Source organism: Sceloporus undulatus, chromosome 2 (assembly GCF_019175285.1).
Source record: "Sceloporus undulatus isolate JIND9_A2432 ecotype Alabama chromosome 2, SceUnd_v1.1, whole genome shotgun sequence".
Lineage (NCBI taxonomy): Eukaryota > Metazoa > Chordata > Lepidosauria > Squamata > Phrynosomatidae > Sceloporus > Sceloporus undulatus.
In genome coordinates this window covers 160,728,708-160,745,990 of record NC_056523.1, presented here as the reverse complement: position 1 = coordinate 160,745,990, position 17,283 = coordinate 160,728,708, and the positions used below count along the sequence as shown (strand labels likewise).

The window sequence follows — 17,283 nt, the reverse complement described above, 5'->3', positions numbered from 1 at the left end:
TGCCTGTTGAAATGTGGGTAGACAACAAGTATGTCTGAGAAAAGAAAGTAATTTTTGTCCATTTCATTTTTACAGAATGCAATCACAACAAAGGAAGCGTGGAATAAACTGATACATCTGCTCACAGAATTCCAGAGGAAGAATATAGATTTTATTTATAGCAATCTTGAAAACATTTTACCTTTACCTGTTAATATACTTCCAGAACCAATGCATATGCCTAATCTTTTAGATAAGAACTTTACAAAAAGCTCATCAAATAATGGACCCACTGACAGTGACTGCTTGGGGGAAGCTAGTCCTGTGAAAAAGACTAAGCAGACAAAGTGCCGGAGGAGGATAGTTATATTGGATGATAGTGATTTATTTGAGAGTGAATTAAACTATTCTGGATTCATTACTGTGCCATCTGACACAAATGGCTCATGCTTAGAAGAAAAACCTGAGCGCACAAGCACAGTAGCATTGAATGATAAAGCAAAAGCAAAAGACTGTGCTCTTACATTCCAGTGTCTAAATTCACTAGCTGAATTTGTTGACAATATGTCTCTCTCAGACTCTTGCTTCAGCTTCAGGACTCAGGCATCAACACAGTCTTGTAAGTACGAGGAATTTATTTGGACAAAAGGAAAGATAAAAAATGGTCTATCTGATGAGTTTAGTATGGAGGATACTGACTGGTGGAGGTCCCAAAGCTCTATTGAACTGAAAGCAACAATGGAGGCACTAAATTTTAATAAATGCTTTAAGAATATTTCAAAAATAAAAGAAAATGCATTGAACACTGCAAGAACTCCTAGGAAGAATGAATTGGAAGATGTTCCCCTCCATATTTCAAAAGACCAACCCAATTTATACTTTGGCCAGCAAGCAGCTAATACAAGGTAAGGTCAACATTTTTCTGGGGTATATTGCTTGAAGGGAACAAGGGACGTTAAAGCAGAAGTGTCAGAAAGAACAAGGGCTTTGTCTATTTTGTTGCAAATATTTATTTATGCTACCCCTAAATATAGTTAGTTAGCTCCCAGTGTGCTGGATTCCCTTTAAACTACGATCAGTCACCTTGGAGTTTTGGCTAGAGGGCACTAACTTTTTCTTCCAAACGCTCAACTACTAAATCAGTGCAGACCTTTTGCTTCTTTGCTTACCCACCTGCTCTTTCTTTCCTTCTTCTGCCATCTTGGTTTCCTCCCCTCCTGATGGAGAAGGGAAAAAGGGGGAGGAAGTTTGAACTGTTTCTTCCACAAGCAACCATAAAGGCAGGTTGCTAGGATTTTGTTCTCGAGGACTGGTGTTTTGCTGGGACTTTTCTCCTCCTTGTCCCCCCCCCCCCCCGACTTCTCCACCTTTCCCATCTCTCCCCTGTAATAATCCCACAACACAGAAATGTGCATGTGAACACTTTGCAAACACCCAACATGTTGCTTCAGGTTGATGTGGTGGTAGAGGTGGTGGAGTTGAGACACAAAGGGTTTTTGTTGATGGTCTTGCTGAAGAGAGTTTGAAAAAAAGGGTGTCCCTTTCCCCAGTTGTATTCCTCCCGATCCTTGTTTTAGGTGTCCTGGAAAGGAGGGGTGGGGAAGAGAGATAAAAAGGTGGTGGCTGTCATCTCTGTTGCTCAGCCTGCCCCCTCCCTGCAGCAGAGTAGCCATGTAGCAGGAGCCAAGGCAAAGGCTAACTGGCTGACCTATTCTCTCCCCCTTTGGTTTCTCTTGGAGAAGGTATAACGGCTGGTGCAATTCAAAGATATAGCTGTGTTATTGATGTAATTGTAAATGGTTTGTAAATTGTAAATGGTATTATTGGTGTAATTGTAAATGGTTCAATGTCCAAGTACTACTATTACTACTACTACTATTATTATGCTTTTAAATCTTGAGTTAAGTGTTGGGGATTCGTGGCAACAAAAATATATATAAAGAAGGTCCCTAGCATAGAAAAGAACCACTGTTCAGGAAGGTTTCAAGGGATGGAGAAAAATGTGGGAAATGGCACAAAGTGTGAGATGCTGTAGTGAGAAGAGGGAATTGATGAAAATTACTTCTACTCCCTAGAAAAGAAAGAACCCATCTCTTCATATAGGGCATGTTGGAATCCAGCCTGTAATCTGTAAAGTGCATATTACATGCTTTAGGCAATCCTCAAGCCTTTTTTTGCCAGTAGTTGTTCTCCCAGGATTTTTTAAAAGCTGACATCGTGGTTTGCAGGCAGCAATCCACTAACAACACGTGTAATTAATGGGACACTCGATATAAAATAAATAAATAAATTTTTTATTTACAGTGGTGCCTCGGGTTACGAAATTAATTCGTTCCGCGGCTAATTTCGTAACCCGAAAAACCTTCGTAAGCCGAATTGCCATAGGCGCTAATGGGGAAAAAAGCCGCGGCTCTGCCGCGGCTCCATTTAAAACAGCGCCGGAGTTTTTTCGTAACCCGAAAAAAACTTTCGTAACCCGAAACAATAAATCCCTATGGGATTTATTCGTATCCCGAAAAATTCGTAACCTGGGTATTTCGTATCCCGAGGTACCACTGTATATCCCGCCCTTCTTATAATCAGGGCGGCGTACAACAAAGATTAAAATACAATCAAAACACAAAGACAAGAAAAATTAAAATACATATACAGCAATCATATAAAAATAAAAAAAATAAAAAATAAAAATAAAAAAGCCCCATAGCCCAACCTCTTGGCCACGGAAGAGGAGGGAGGCCCACAGGATTTTATTCGGGGAATGCCTGTTGGAACAGGAAGGTTTTCAAGTCCTTCCTGAATTGGGCCAGGGTGGTGGACGAGCGGAGCTCGAAGGGCAGCGTGTTCCAAAGGGCTGGGGCAGCCGTGGAGAATGTCCTCCGTGCGGTGGAGGCTAACCTAGCCCCAGGCACCTTTAGTAATTGCTGCCCAGACGTTCTGAGGGTGCGAGGCGGAATATATGGGGAGAGGCGGTCCTTTAGGTATCCTGGGCCCAAGCCATTTAGGGCTTTATAGGTAATTACCAACACCTTATATTGAGCTCGGAAGCGGATGGGCAGCCAATGGAGGTCTTTCAAAACCGGTGTTATATGGCTGGTCCTGGAAGCACCAGTGACCAGCCGGGCTGCCATGTTCTGCACCATTTGCAGCTTCCGAGTTTGGTATAAGGGTTGCCCCATGTAGAGTACATTGCAGAAATCCAGTCTCGAAGTTACCAGAGCATGTACAACAGTTTCTAGGTCCCTCTGGGCCAGGTATGGGCGCAGCTGGCGAATAAGCCGAAGCTGATAACAGGTGCTCTTGACCGTCGCATTCACCTGAGTTGTCAGGTGAAGCGACGAGTCAAGAAGCACCCCCAGACTGCGCACAGAGTCCTTCACAGGGAGCGTGACCCCATTCAGGATAGGTGGAACCACCGCCATTCCTGGACCAGGAGAACCTATCACTAGTACCTCCGTTTTCTCTGGATTCAATTTGAGTCGGTTTTCCCTCATCCAGCCCATTACTGACTCTAGACAGGCCACGAGAGGAGAGACGCCATCCCCAGTCACTGCATCAGTCGGAGACATAGAGAAAATAATTTGGGTGTCATCAGCGTACTGATAACCCCGCGCCCCATGTCTCCAGATGATCTCTCCCAGCGGTTTCATGTAAATGTTAAATAGCATGGGAGACAGAATGGCTCCTTGAGGGACCCCAGTTTTAAGGGCCCTCTCATCGGAGCACACGTCTCCCAGCTGCACCATCTGGGACCTCCCGGAGAGGTAGGAGCGGAACCACTGGAGCGCAGTGCCCCCGATCCCCACCTCTGCCAGGCGTCCCAGAAGGATACCATGGTCTATGGTATCGAAAGCCGCTGAGATGTCCAAGAGCACCAACAGGGACACGCTTCCCCCGTCGATGCTCAGACGGAGATCATCGACCAAGGCGACCATGGCCGTCTCAACCCCGTAACCCGCCCGGAAGCCAGTTTGAAATGGGTCCAGATAATCCGTTTCATCCAAGACTGCCTGAAGCTGGATCGCAACCGCCCTCTCGATCACCTTACCCAAAAATGGAAGCAGCGAAACAGGCCGATAATTATTATGTACCAGGGGGGTCGAGGGAGGGCTTTTTTAAAATAGGTTTTACAATGGCCAATTTAAGTTGTGATGGAAATAGCCCATCCCTCAGAGATGTATTAACTATCCGGCGTAACAATGATGTTACCGCCGGTCCCCCCTGGGCCGCTAACCATGAGGGACAGGGATCAAGAGAGCAGGTTGTTTTCCGAACACTTCCAAGGATCTTGTCCACATCCTCGGTACTCACCAACTCAAACTGATCCAGTTTAACATAGTCCACGGAGGCTCTGGACACTTCTACCCTAGGTTCAGCTGAAATGTCGGCGTTCAGACCTTCGCTTATACGAGAGGTTTTATCCGCAAAAAAGTCGTTGAACAAGTCACAGCAGGCCTTAGAAGGTTCAAGGATCTGGTTCAGGGCGGGAGGGAGCTGAGTTAACTCCCTGACCACCCTGAACAACTCTGCCAGACGCGACTCCGCGGACGCAATACGAGCACCATAGAACGAATTCTTTGTTGCTCGTATTGCCTCTCCGTAGTCCTTTAACAGTTGGTCTAGGAGAGCCTTGTCGTCCAAGCGAAGGTGTTTCCGCCAACGGTACTCTAGCCGTCGCAAAACCCGCTTCCTTGCCCGGAGATCTTCCGTATACCAGGGCTTACGTTTAGAAGCAGGCCTGAGAGGGCGCTTGGGAGCGATACTGTATATAGCCCTAGAAAGACCGGTATTCCAAATACCGGTGAGGGCATCAACAGAGTCGCCGTCATTACCAGCCGTGAACCCCTCTAAGGCTTCCTGGAACCTCTCAGGTTCCATCAGCCTTCGAGGGTGGACCATCCTAACTGGTCCACCACCCCCGGGGGGGATCTGGGTAGAGGCCTTGATTTTCACCTCTACCAGAAAATGATCCATCCATGGCAGGGGGGAAATATTAGCTATTTCCACCCACGGATTTTCCGCATCCGAACAGAAGACCAAATCGAGAGTATTACCCGCGCAATGCGTAGGACCCTGTATCAGCTGGGACAGGCCCATGGCCGCCATGGTCTCCAAGAATTCCCGAGCCGCACCAGATGGAACATGGCTGGCCTTGAGGGAGATGTTGAAGTCGCCCAGGACAAGAAGCCTGGGCGTCTCCAACATCAGCTCAGCGACCAGCTGTGTCAGCTTGTTAAGGGAGTCCGCTAATGCACGGGGTGGCCGATACACTAACAGAATCCCTAGACTGTCCCTAGCCTTTAGGGTCAGGTAAATACACTCGATATAGGAGGACTGTCGGATGTGGTTCCTGGTGAGGGACACGGTGTTCCTATGTATCAAGGCCACACACCCCCCGCCCACCTAACCTGCGCTGGTCCTTCACCGAGAACCCAGCAGGTAGGGCCTGAGCCCACACAGCATCTCCTTCAGGCCCAAGCCAGGTCTCGGTAATGCATGCCAGGTCACATTTACTGTCCTCCACCATATCGTGGAGGATGTGGGTCTTGTTGTTAATAGACCTGGCATTGCACAGGAGCAGCGACAGGGTTTGTGGCACGGTTGGAGTGACCCTCAGGTCCTTCAGGTTGGGAGGGGGACAGGAAGGCGAGATAGATATGATGCATTGATCACGCCTTCCCCTGGTACGGAAGTCCCTTCTCCCACCGCCATATCTCCCCCCTGCCCCACACAACCTCAATTGGAGCTGAGTTTAGTCTCTGTTAGTTTAATTTAATAAACAGTGTTATTTATGCCAGTTTAAGTATACTGAAGGTTCATTTATATATCAGTATCAATTTAATAAATACAAATACAGTTGCCCCTCCTTTTTTGTGGGGGATCCATTCCATACCTCCATGGCAACTGTCCACCTCTGGTCTAATATAAATTCAGAATATTTGCTTTAATTAGGTACTTATATAAGATCAAATTCTGCATTCAGAAAAACATGACTTCTGGAATTAGATGCTAGTTAAGCATTGGTTGTAGTTTTTGAGCCCATCTTATAAAAAATTAAACTTCACCAATAATAGTTAAACCATAATCCTTTTTTTTTCTTTTTTGCAGAATTCAGCATAATGCACAAAAGAGGTTAGAATTGATTGAAACTGTGTTTTCTGGTAGAAGCCTTCTAAATTATACTAACAGACAAGCTAGTGTAATGGAATACCTGCCAACTCTCCGCAACATCTGCAAGTCAGAAAAGCAGAAAGAACAGGGGAGAACAAAAAGAAGGTAACTTTTCATTTATTTCAATAACAGCACAAATCTGTTCATGTTTTTTTCAGAAATAAACTGCTTTGCATTCACTGGGCCTTACTTCAGAAAAAAGTACTGTGTGTATGGTTGTAATTTTATTGTGCATCATACAAGACAAAAAATGTTAAATAACCAGGTTGGAATTAGTCAAGTGACTGACTTCATATGGGTTTCATCATAATACTTTTTGATCATAAGTTCATTTTCCCTTTTCCTTTTCAAACAGGTTTCTTCACTACCTTGAAGGAATTCATCTTCCCAAAGAAATTTTGAATAGTTTGGCAACAGACTTCCCTTAAAATAAATCCCAATAGTGACTTTGTACATGTAAAAAACATTACTGTATATTCAAAGTGCTTGTTTATATTTTGATATTTTTAAAGTATTTAAATAACAGACTATATATATCTTCTGTCAAGGTGCTTTTCATATTCTAAATAATTTCCCTGCAAAACTGCACATATGTATGCATAAAGATCAACATGAAACAAAGGCAGCAGAAACAGCTGTGCAAGTGCCTTTTCTATACTGATATTACTGTAGGGTCATTAGGAATATTTAAATCCAACCTTGTATCTTTTATTTTCATACTGTGTGTTTTATTTTTACTATTGCTTCACTGAATTTTCCTTGGCCAAATTTATGTATCTGCAGTGAAATAATAAATATGTGGATTTTTGTAATTTCTTGCAAGGTGACCTTTTAGGCATGAAAACATGTTGTGTTTTGTTCTGATGAACTGTTCTTATATTTTAGGATGTTACCCATTTAAATGTGAAAATGTTTACAGTAAACCCTTGGTATCTGCTGGGGTTTGATTCCAGGATCCCCCTTGGATTTTTAAGTCCTGTTCAATACAATGGAATAGTACAATGGTGTGCCTTATATAAAATTACAAATTCAAGGTTTGCTTTTTGGAATTTATATATTTTTAACCTGTGGATGTTTGAATCTGTGGATAAATAAATCCATGGGTACAGAAAGCTGACTATACTATATTTCTGAGTCCACTCAGAAGGCCTTCCCTTCTTATCTGTAATTAAAAAAATAAGGTACTTGTGGAGTAAATGACTGAAGATCCTATACACTTTTAGCACAGTGTAAATATAGACCAGTGTAGTTACACACCTGACCCAACAGTCATGCAACCAATTACAAAGCAAGCACCATACTGAACATATCCAATGTCTAACTGTGAAATACCACACACACCAAAACCACAACCATTTCCATAAATATTAACGTAGTGCTCTAACATAACTGCAGCCTAAGAATACTAGTCTATTTCATGGTTGTTGAACCCTACTACATGTTGCCTAATTAGAAGAAATAGCTGTATTACAACTGTTTGTGATGAAGCAGCCTCAAGTACAAAAGCACCGTGGCTGTTCTGACCCCTTAACACATTTTGGGAGCGCCAAACATTTAAATTAGCTTATTTAACTGAGGCTATGTACTTATTAATGATGATCTTATGATTCTGAAATCTGTTTTTATTTATCCAGAAGTTATAAGGTTAGTAAACTAAAAGGAAATTGATAGTTTTGTCAAAGGAAAAATACCTACACAATTTATAGATTTAATGTTTCAGTGTTGAGATGCTACAGAAGATGTTTGCCCAGTTGTCCAACATCCCACTTCCAAATGCATTAATTTATAATTTATTTCCTCTGAAATAATCAAAACTTTCAACTGAGTGATGTACGGTAATAAATTGTATTAAGTAATCACCCACTACTTCAGAAGAAGAACTGAGTGGAAAAAGTCTTCTCTCACACATTTACTAGAGCTGTACAACAGCACAAATTAAGATTGTGTTAGCTGGCTTATTTGCACTTTATACTATGCTTTATATCTGCAGGTAAAAGGTTTATATGGATTCCATTCTTTAGCGGTTTTCCAGACAGCACAACTACACCAGTTCTGTTGCTATCTTCTTGCATAGAGGTCAGCTACACAGTTAATGCATCTTCCTGCAGTATGTTTGCCATTTATATTGTATGTTCCAAAAACCATATATACCAACAAGTTTAATGAAAACGAATACAAGTAAGAATTAACCGGTGTTATTCAACAATAGTTCATAAAAAGCTACTGCCTGTAGCAGTGAGTCACACAGCTCCTCTTCTCGCCTTTGTTTATTTGATGACAATATATTTCTATAATAAACCACTTGGTCTCTTGGAAAGCTCACACGGGACTCGGCTTGGGTAACAAATTCTGAGAGGAACTGTTTTACCAGATCTATTCCACTAGTTCGGGCATCCCCCACCATCAGTCCAAAGTATTTTCCTACAGCACTTCGTGTCATACTTAGTACTTTGTATTGGCCATCCTGTGCAAATGTCTTGTGTAACAATGCATACAGCATAGCTTCCACTGTACGGAGATGTAATGTTACTGGAAACAAACTTGCATTCAGAGCAGAAAGTCCAGTCTTTTCTAAAACGTAAAAATCTGCTTCTGGAACCTTCGATACAACAGAGGAAATCTGAAATAAAAATAATGAATACTAGCATACTAGATAAGTTTGTTTGTATGGCATATGCCATTACAAAAAGTAATCCATATAAAGTTTAAAATATAAACATTAAATACATTGTAAAAATAATACATTGCATTACAAAGTTAAAATTATCTTTAAAAAAACACCTTGAAGGCTCAGATGAATCTACATAGGTACAAGGACCAGATACACTAAAACTATATAGCATTGGTTTGCAAAGCTGAGGCTATTGAAGAATAATTGAGGTTCAAATCTATCCTGTAACCCAACCATCATCTTTACAAAGCTTCCTCCTTATAAGTGATGCTTTAAAAGCAAAACAGACTACCTTTTCAGAAATGCTTGGATTGGTGTACCCTAGTAAAAAATTGATCAAATTGAATCAGAGTTATTTGGTGCCAACCCTAAGTCTTTGGTGTTTATCAGACGAGCTCTTAAAGAGGTACTATTCCAGTGTGACTCCTCTAGCTGCCTCCTGTTGCATGCTGGGATTGGCAGTTTTAAGGAGGGGTATTTAGAATTCTCAGGCAGAGAAGTTCAGCTCCTTAAAACTGCCAATCCCAGCATGCAACAGGAGGCTGCTAGAGGAGTCACACTGGAATAGTAGCTCTTTAAGAGCATAGTGTGATAAACATCATGGAATAAGGCATGTCTTGTATCTTTATAAACTGGGCGCTCTAATAAGTAATGAGTTAGATCTTCAAATGACTTGGAGTCACATGAGCAAACTCTTTCTTTTCAGATGATCCTTTGATAATGCCCTTGCACCACAGCTGTGGTCACTGACTGACAACGAAGGGCTGTGAAGGCATTTCTTTGTTTGAAGTTAGTTGTATTATTTAGATATTGTGGGTAACTTGTTTGGACAGGGAGTTTGGCATACCAAGGAGCACATTTTGATAAGCCAACAGAGGTACAATCTAATTGAAAGTCCTGTTTCAGAATGTGGGACTTCATATATTTTACAGCTCTATCATAAAGAGCACAGTGAGTCCTTTGAGAGCCCATACAAATCATTAAGTTTTAGAATTTCTTGATTCCAAGATAAAAGTGTCTTATTTTCAAATATTATCATTTCTTGGAAAACAATCAATACAAGGATTGTGCCTATTCCTTTAGTAAATTTCAACCAGTATTTAATAGCTTGAACCTGAGTTATAACCTTTACAGAGTCCACCTTCCAACTGAAGGATAGAGGTCTCAGTTTCTTTGGGCAGGCCTAAAATTGCCCGTGAGTAATTATTTTGGACTGTTTCCAAATTAGATTTTATCTTAAGCCCCCATATTTCATCCCCATAATGTATCTGAGCTATACCTTTAGCCTCATACATTTTAATAGTTGGAGGAAACTGTTTACCACCTCTGCTCCAATAGAGTTTTAATAAAGAGTTGGCTGTATTAATAGCAATTGCTTTTGTATTTTCAAAATGTCATCTCCAAGATCCAGTTGAGAAAAAATTTAGACCTAAATATTTGAAGGACTTCATTTGTTCTATAGACTGTCTATCAATTCGCCATGTATGTTTTATGTACCTATTGGCAAAAACTAGTATTTTTGTCTTTTTATTATTAAACTTGTCTTGTGATGCTAGTTGACTAAAAGCTTTTAATAATCTCCTTAAATCTTGCTGGGATTGTGACAATAAAATAGTATCATCCGCATACATGAAAACTGATATTTTCATAGGTCCCAATTTAGTGGGTACATAGTTGTCATTATCACTTAAATGAATTATTAATGAATTAACATAAAGATTAAACAATGCTGGTGCTAACTGACAGCCTTGATGGACACCTCAAATAGTTGATATCGGGTTTGGTAGCGAGCCAGCAAGATCCAATCTGATTTGAATTTTAGTATCAGAGTGGAGGGCTTGTATCAGCATCAGCAGTCTATGGATGTGTCACTTAGTTTAATCCAGAGGTGTTCTCTACTGATAGATAAATGCAACATATAGACATTTTCATTTTAATCTGACATATCTGTGTATGAAATGGCATAACACAAAAGAGCGATCAATTGATGAACAGTTACAAATCTAGACTAGGCTCTGGGGGTAATAAGGATATATCCTCAATAACAGCTTCCCCACCTCGGGAGGAGAGAAAGTTAGTGATTTTCCTTTGTTTGTTTTTTTTTTTTCCTTATGACCTGGTCAATCTCCAGATAGTAATTGGAGCTGCTTTTGCTTATAGCCCTGTTTGGTAAAATACATTTTCAGTAAATAAAATCCAATATAAAATATAAAGCAACCAAATTAAATAGGCTTGGTCTGAGTAACAATAATCCCAATCAAGATAGTGGTGCAAAATATGAGGCTGTTTTTGAAGCATCCACCTCAGAGACCTCTCTGCCTTCTTCAGTCTGGTAATGGAAGGAAAAGCAGTTTTTATAGTTGCAGCCTTGGCATTCTTCCTATCTCCTGCAGGGTGGTGATAGAGGGAAGGGAGTGGCCTCTAGAGACGAAGCCTCAAGGTCCTCCGTGTAATGAATATATATCACTTCATCAAAAGTTTAACATCACAGATCCTAAAGTGTGCACTTTTCCTCCAGACATTATCTGTAGTAATGTATTTGAATGATGAGTCCTCTGCCATCTACATAGATATCTATACCTTTTTAAAAATCCATTGTTTAAAGAACCTTCAAATCTTTGTGATGGCCATGAAACTGAACTGATGTGTCATGGGTAGGGAATTTATAGATACCACTGAATGGCAGCAGAGCCAGTGTATAGAATAGGTTGGCTCTACTATAAGGATTTTCCAAATAAAAGGTGAGGAAGGTTTTATGATCCATCAAAGCTTTTCTGCTAGCTGAATAAGGGAAGGCAGTGAATTTTTTCTGATTTCTTCCACTTGCAGTTCCCAGAAAATCTCCACAGAACTGAGCAATCAGTTGAATAGTCAGGGAGGTAGCAATGGTGTGTTGCAGAGGGAACTGAAAACTTGATTCTCCCTACTTTCTGCCAGGAGAAACATCAGACCTCTGCTCAGAGATTCTCCAACTAACAAGACTAAATGTGATCCATACAATCACTTGGGGAAGGGAAGATATGGTTGTTCTGCATCAGCTACCAAAATGCTTTTGAGCTATTGTTTATATTCTATGAGGCCCAACACACATTTAAAATAAGGATGTTCAAACTCTGAATCAACAGACAACAAATATCTGATATAAAATAAATAATGTAGCTAAAATACTAGCCTTGTAGAGACAGTTCCGAAACCTTGCTAGGTAGTTCATAGTTGTGCTATTCCCTAATGAATACACTGAAAAAATGGGCACTGAAACTTCATGTTGCTTACCTCTTCAAGATACATTGATGGGATGTAAGTTCCTTTCATAAACACTGTGCATTCTTGCTGCTGCCAGTCCTGAACAGCCAAGTGTCTATCAACGTGAGCCCATGCAATTTTACGGGTGCCAAAGACAATAGACACAATACTGTTGGCTGTCTAAAAGGAGAGCATGGAAAAAGTTTATCACTATCTGCATTCTTTTTTCTAGCAAAGATTAACCTCAAACTCCCCCCCCCCCCCCTTGATATAGGACATGAAATTTCTATAGAATGAGGAATATAAATCTCAAAAACACCTACTACTTCAGTTTTAGGAAAGAATACAGATAATCAGAACACTTATAAACATTAAGGAGCACTTCTTTATTCTGAGGCTGAGACCCTTCATTGCATAGCGTAAACGTTTTGCAGGTGGAACTAAGCTACAGCTCCCTCCTTAACACCCAGAACTCATGGCTTTACTGAGATATCCCTCATGATCAGCCATTCAATGTCTGGTGAAGAGCACAGGGGATCAGAGGCCTCTGGCTATTATTTATTATTATTATTATTAATTTTATTTATACTCCACTCTTAGGCCAAGGCTATCAGAGTGGCTCACAATTTATTAATTAGACATTTCCCTGCCCTCAGGCTTACAATCTTAAAAAAAAGACAAGACACAAAAGGAGAATTGAATGGCGTGGGGAAGGGGGAAAGTCCAGCAGACCTGCTCTCCCTCAGAGGCCTGTTGGAGCTGGCTTGTCTTTCTCTCCTTCCAGATGATGGCTATGCCCCCTAAGCAAATATTTCTCTAATATCAGTCTCTCCACCAGTCAGGGAATGGCCTTTCAGGAAAGTTGTTACAGCAAAACCATGAGCTGGGGAGCTTTGGTTGTGTTCAGTAGAAGAAAATACCAACCTCTGCAATGACAAAAAAAGAACGAGAAGGAAAGAAGGAAAGCCAAAGGCATACGTAAGTGTCAGGTAGGCTTATGTATGTTACTAACAGGAGATCCAGTATGGTGTAGTGCATTGAACTATGACTCTAGAGAATAGGCTTTGACTCCCTTTTTGGCTATAGAAACCTGGGTGATCTTGAATTGAGTTACCCACTCTTAGTCCCAGAAAACTCTGATAGTGTTGCCTTAGGGTTGCTATAAGTCAGAAATGACTTGAAGGCATACAGCAACAACTGTCACTAACAGCATGCTGGCCCAAATGTGACACAGTCTAGGACTTGAGTTTTAGGTGTGTGCACCACTCCTTAGAACAAAATAACATTCCATATGAATCGGAGCATAAACTTTAAGAAGTTACAAAAGAGCCCCCTACTCTGTAATCTCTTTGCCACAAAAAATGGATGGAAGAGTTGCATAGGAAGTCAGATTTAAAAGAACCTGCAATATGCCACATTTGAGTGGGCTCTCTGTTTTTAAAAGCCTGCCAGACTTGTTGGAAGGCTAGCTCCATGAATACCTTTCCTTCTGCAGTGTATATTGGCCTGTACCTAGTTCTACACACCTGAGGGAACTTTTGCCTTGTGTTTCTTGAAAAGCAACTCACTGTGCAAAGCAGCAACTCTATTTTGAAAAGGATAACAGTTTTAAAAGTAGGTTATGATATGACCTGGTGGGGCAAGGACTGATCAAACAGCAAAATTATTGCTCTGTGCACACTGAAGCAGTTTCATTTCTGTTGTTACATGGTATTGTATTGAACAACCTAAACGATTAAGAGCCACTGTGTTCAATTTTTTTTTCATATGTACACAGAAGAAAGCCCTACTGACTCCAACAGGGCTCTCAACTTGCATGCAAGCAAAGACTTAAAATGAATATGTGATAAAAATTGTTGTTTGTTAAAAAAAGAGACAACCCCCCCCCTTTCAACAACAACAACAAAAAAAAAACCTGGAAAGAATACCTCCAATCTCTCTATTTCTATTTCAGGTTTGATATATTTCATTACAGATGTCAGATTGTTCATTTTTTTCTCTTTCCTTTCTTCTTTTGCAAGGGGATTGAGAATAAAGTTACATACTTTAACAGCTGTTTTATATTGAAAAAGAGGCACATCTAGTAAACTTTGTAAATCCTGAAATGGCCCATGCTTCTCCCTGTACTCTATTACATTAATGGACTTCCTTCCTCGCATTAGTTTCACAGCTGAAAGTTCTTCTTCAGAGGCTGAATTGAGTAACTGCAAAACAGCAGATCTCTGCTCAGAGGAGTACAAGTCATCTATTCCACATTTTACTTCCTTTAAATTCTCAGCTACCGATACAGAGTCTTGTTGTGTGACAGACGTTGACTTCTTGTAACACCACAGAACCCGAGATGACCCAACTGGAACCTGAAGAAAGCATCTTTTTCCTGGGGAGGAAAAGGATGTCCATCAAACTGAATATCATCATCATCCCACTTTTTTCTCAAAACAGACTCAAAGCAGCTTATAATTTAAAAGCACAGTACTATTAAAAACATACAAAGGTGGTCATTACAATAGAATTAAACTATTACCTGTACAATATTAAAACAGATCACTTGTTAGAATACAATCATATCCAGCATCAGTAACAGAATTAGCTGAAGCAGATACCATACCTCAGACACAAAATACACAGTAAAATAGCCCCCCAAACCCTCACTATCAGGAACTTCTGTAAGTTCCTCTCCAAATACTTTCAATGATCTTTTGACTAAACTGTAATTGTTCTATCAACAGACAGGGAGCAGTCCTGCATATGACCTTTTTTGCATCATAGTAATATGAACAAAAGCTATATCTGCTGAACTTTTTGCCATACAGCTATTAAAGACACAAAGAGGAACAGTCAGGAGGACATCTGAATAAACATGCATAATATCGTAATAAGTGTTGTTTACATACAGCCATGTGACTTTCCAGATGTTGCTGGACTGCAAGTCCCAGAAGGCTTAACCCACATACCCTATACAACGATGAATGTGGGAGCTGCAGTCCAAAAGCTAGAGGATGACTTCATTTCCACTAGTGCTTTGAAGATCTCTCATCCTGGCTTCTATGCATTAATCCTCCATCTCACTGTCCTGCTAGATCAGACCTACCAGATGTGGATCAGAAACCCACATGCAAGGCACAATGGCAATCACCCTCTTCTGTTGTTGCATCTCAGCAACTTGTACTTGTTGGCTTACCATAACTGAATTGAAGGTTCTTTAAAGCCATTGTTAAATGGCTTATGGTCACTGACAGACCTATACACTATGAATTGGTGTTACAAAGGGACAGGAAAACTGATCAATGGACCAGATATGCCTCATGCAGTTTTCCATCCGCCCCATTGCTTCTTTTGCTGTTATCTCAAGTCTGAATCCTACTATTAGTTCCAACAAAAACAGACCCACTGAATCCATGGTACATGTGTAAGTATTGAATTCCCACATTAGTATTGATTCAATATAGCTACTCCAGTTGGAGTCAATAATAGGTTTTAGGCCCAAAGCTTGTTTAAAACCTGGGGAACGGGCTCTAAGCTGCATTACCCCAGCTCATGGCAATCAAGTTTTATAAACCAATTTGGCATTGTGGAAAATGCTTTTATCTCCTCCCAAACATTTTAGCAGTTTATATAATGGGATGAAATGATGTAATCATGTATGTTGTAATATTATGAGAAAATTGTATTGTTTATTGTACGCTTACGTTTATTGTTTCATGCACTTTACTATTTCACAAACTATTAAGTTTAAAGAGCCCTAAATGTAGTCTTTCTTTACAAAGCAAACGTTTCAGACTTCCTACACACATGGAACTCTGTCCACATCAGCTACGCAAGATGTATCTAGCCTACATATTGCAGAGGATTCTGTAACATGTACAAAATTCTTGCTGTGGAAACTTGGGACTGTAAGACTTAACAAGCATCTAAATTCATATGGTTTATGTTTGACACACCCAAACACCTCCATTCCTGCTTTCCTAAGGAGACAACTGTCCATAGTGACTTATTTTTTTGCAGATTTATAACCTGTATTACGTTCCCATGATGTTCAGAAGTCCATTTCTGTAAGCAAAGGGCCTAAAAAGAAGTCTCATGTATCAAGCTTTCATTCTTCAGGTGAAGCTACACAGTCATGCTTTCTGAAGTCCAAGTTTCTCTGCTAGGAAGACAGACTTTTTTGACTCAGCTACTACTTCCCAGAATGGATCTTCCATAGTTTGCAAGAAAACCTCCCTCATCTGTCAGATGGTTCACATTCATAAGTTTAGATATCTAAGGAGCCAGAAGCAACATTTTATCTGTGTATGAGAGCCTGCATGGTGTAGTGGTTTGAGCACTGGACTATGACTCTGGAAAGCAGGGTCTGAATTCCTGCTCAGTCATGAAACGCACCAGGTGATCCTGGGCAAAGTCACAATTTCTCAGCCTCAGAGGATGGCAATGGCAAACCCCCTCTGAAGAAACTTGCCAAGCATCCCTGTGATACGTTTCCCTTAGGGTCTCCATAAGTCTGGAATGACTTGAAGGCACGCAACAACAACAGCTTAACAGATTGCAATGTTAAAGTCATATAATACTGTACTGTACGTGTGTGTTATGTGTAATTTACGGTTTGTATGGTATGTAAATTGTTTTTTTAATTCAATAAAATTTATTTTAAAAAACAACATTCCAATCTGGGTAAATTCTTAATATATTTTGCTCCACACTGTCTTGGATTCCTTAACTGAGTTACTAAACAGATGCATGTTAACTCATAGGGAGAGACTGGCAAAGCGGTTGTGGTTATTTACCCTCAGGTTAACCTCAACTTATGGTGACCCTTTGAATGAGAGACATCAAGAGCCCTAGTCATCAACTGCTCTGCTCAGGTCTTGCAAACTCAGGCTTTTTTTTGGTTAAATCAACCCTAAGGCGAACCTATCGTGGGCTTTTTTTTCCTGGTTAAATCAACCCAGCCTTATCTGTCCTAGATCTTTTCTCAAAACGAGGGGAAGCAGAGATTGACTGCTTTGCCTTGCTTTTGTCTCTCCAATAGGGTCGCCATAAGTCAGAGACGAAGGCACGCAAGAAGAAGAAGCCCAGCTCAGCACCATGCAGGCGTCCCTGGCTGCAGAGCCTTCCCTTCCCGCCTGCCCGCCTACCTGTCCAGAGAAGACCCAGAAGCCCTCTGGCGCCCATCTTCCACGCGTTTCTGGCGGCGTTACACCTTTTTAGTCCCCCCAGTGCTGCTC

General features: G+C 40.9%; 2 protein-coding genes across 3 annotated transcripts in view; one reads left to right on the top strand and one right to left on the bottom strand.

The window, feature by feature from the left end:
* Positions 1-7,274, top strand: part of ATAD5 (ATPase family AAA domain containing 5) — a 52,799-nt gene extending 45,525 nt beyond the window's left edge. Inside the window, exons 21-23 of the mRNA XM_042453644.1 lie at positions 76-884; positions 6,085-6,252; positions 6,503-7,274. Of these exons, the coding sequence (XP_042309578.1) occupies positions 76-884; positions 6,085-6,252; positions 6,503-6,575 (1,050 nt within the window). The 3' untranslated portion in view covers positions 6,576-7,274. The remainder of the gene's footprint in view (positions 1-75; positions 885-6,084; positions 6,253-6,502) is intronic.
* Positions 6,249-17,275, bottom strand: TEFM (transcription elongation factor, mitochondrial). 2 transcript variants are annotated; one of them, XM_042453663.1, is made up of 4 exons: positions 17,194-17,275; positions 13,990-14,438; positions 12,092-12,241; positions 6,249-8,767 (listed from the first exon to the last, which is right to left on the bottom strand). In XM_042453663.1, the coding sequence occupies exons 1-4, from the start codon at positions 17,228-17,230 to the stop codon at positions 8,333-8,335; spliced, it is 1,071 nt and encodes a 356-aa protein (XP_042309597.1). In that variant the 5' UTR covers positions 17,231-17,275; the 3' UTR covers positions 6,249-8,332. The 2 variants fall into 2 exon arrangements, with proteins under 2 accessions (XP_042309597.1, XP_042309598.1); XM_042453664.1 differs by having other exon boundaries at positions 14,326-14,438.
* Between the last annotated feature and the right edge of the window lie 8 nt (positions 17,276-17,283).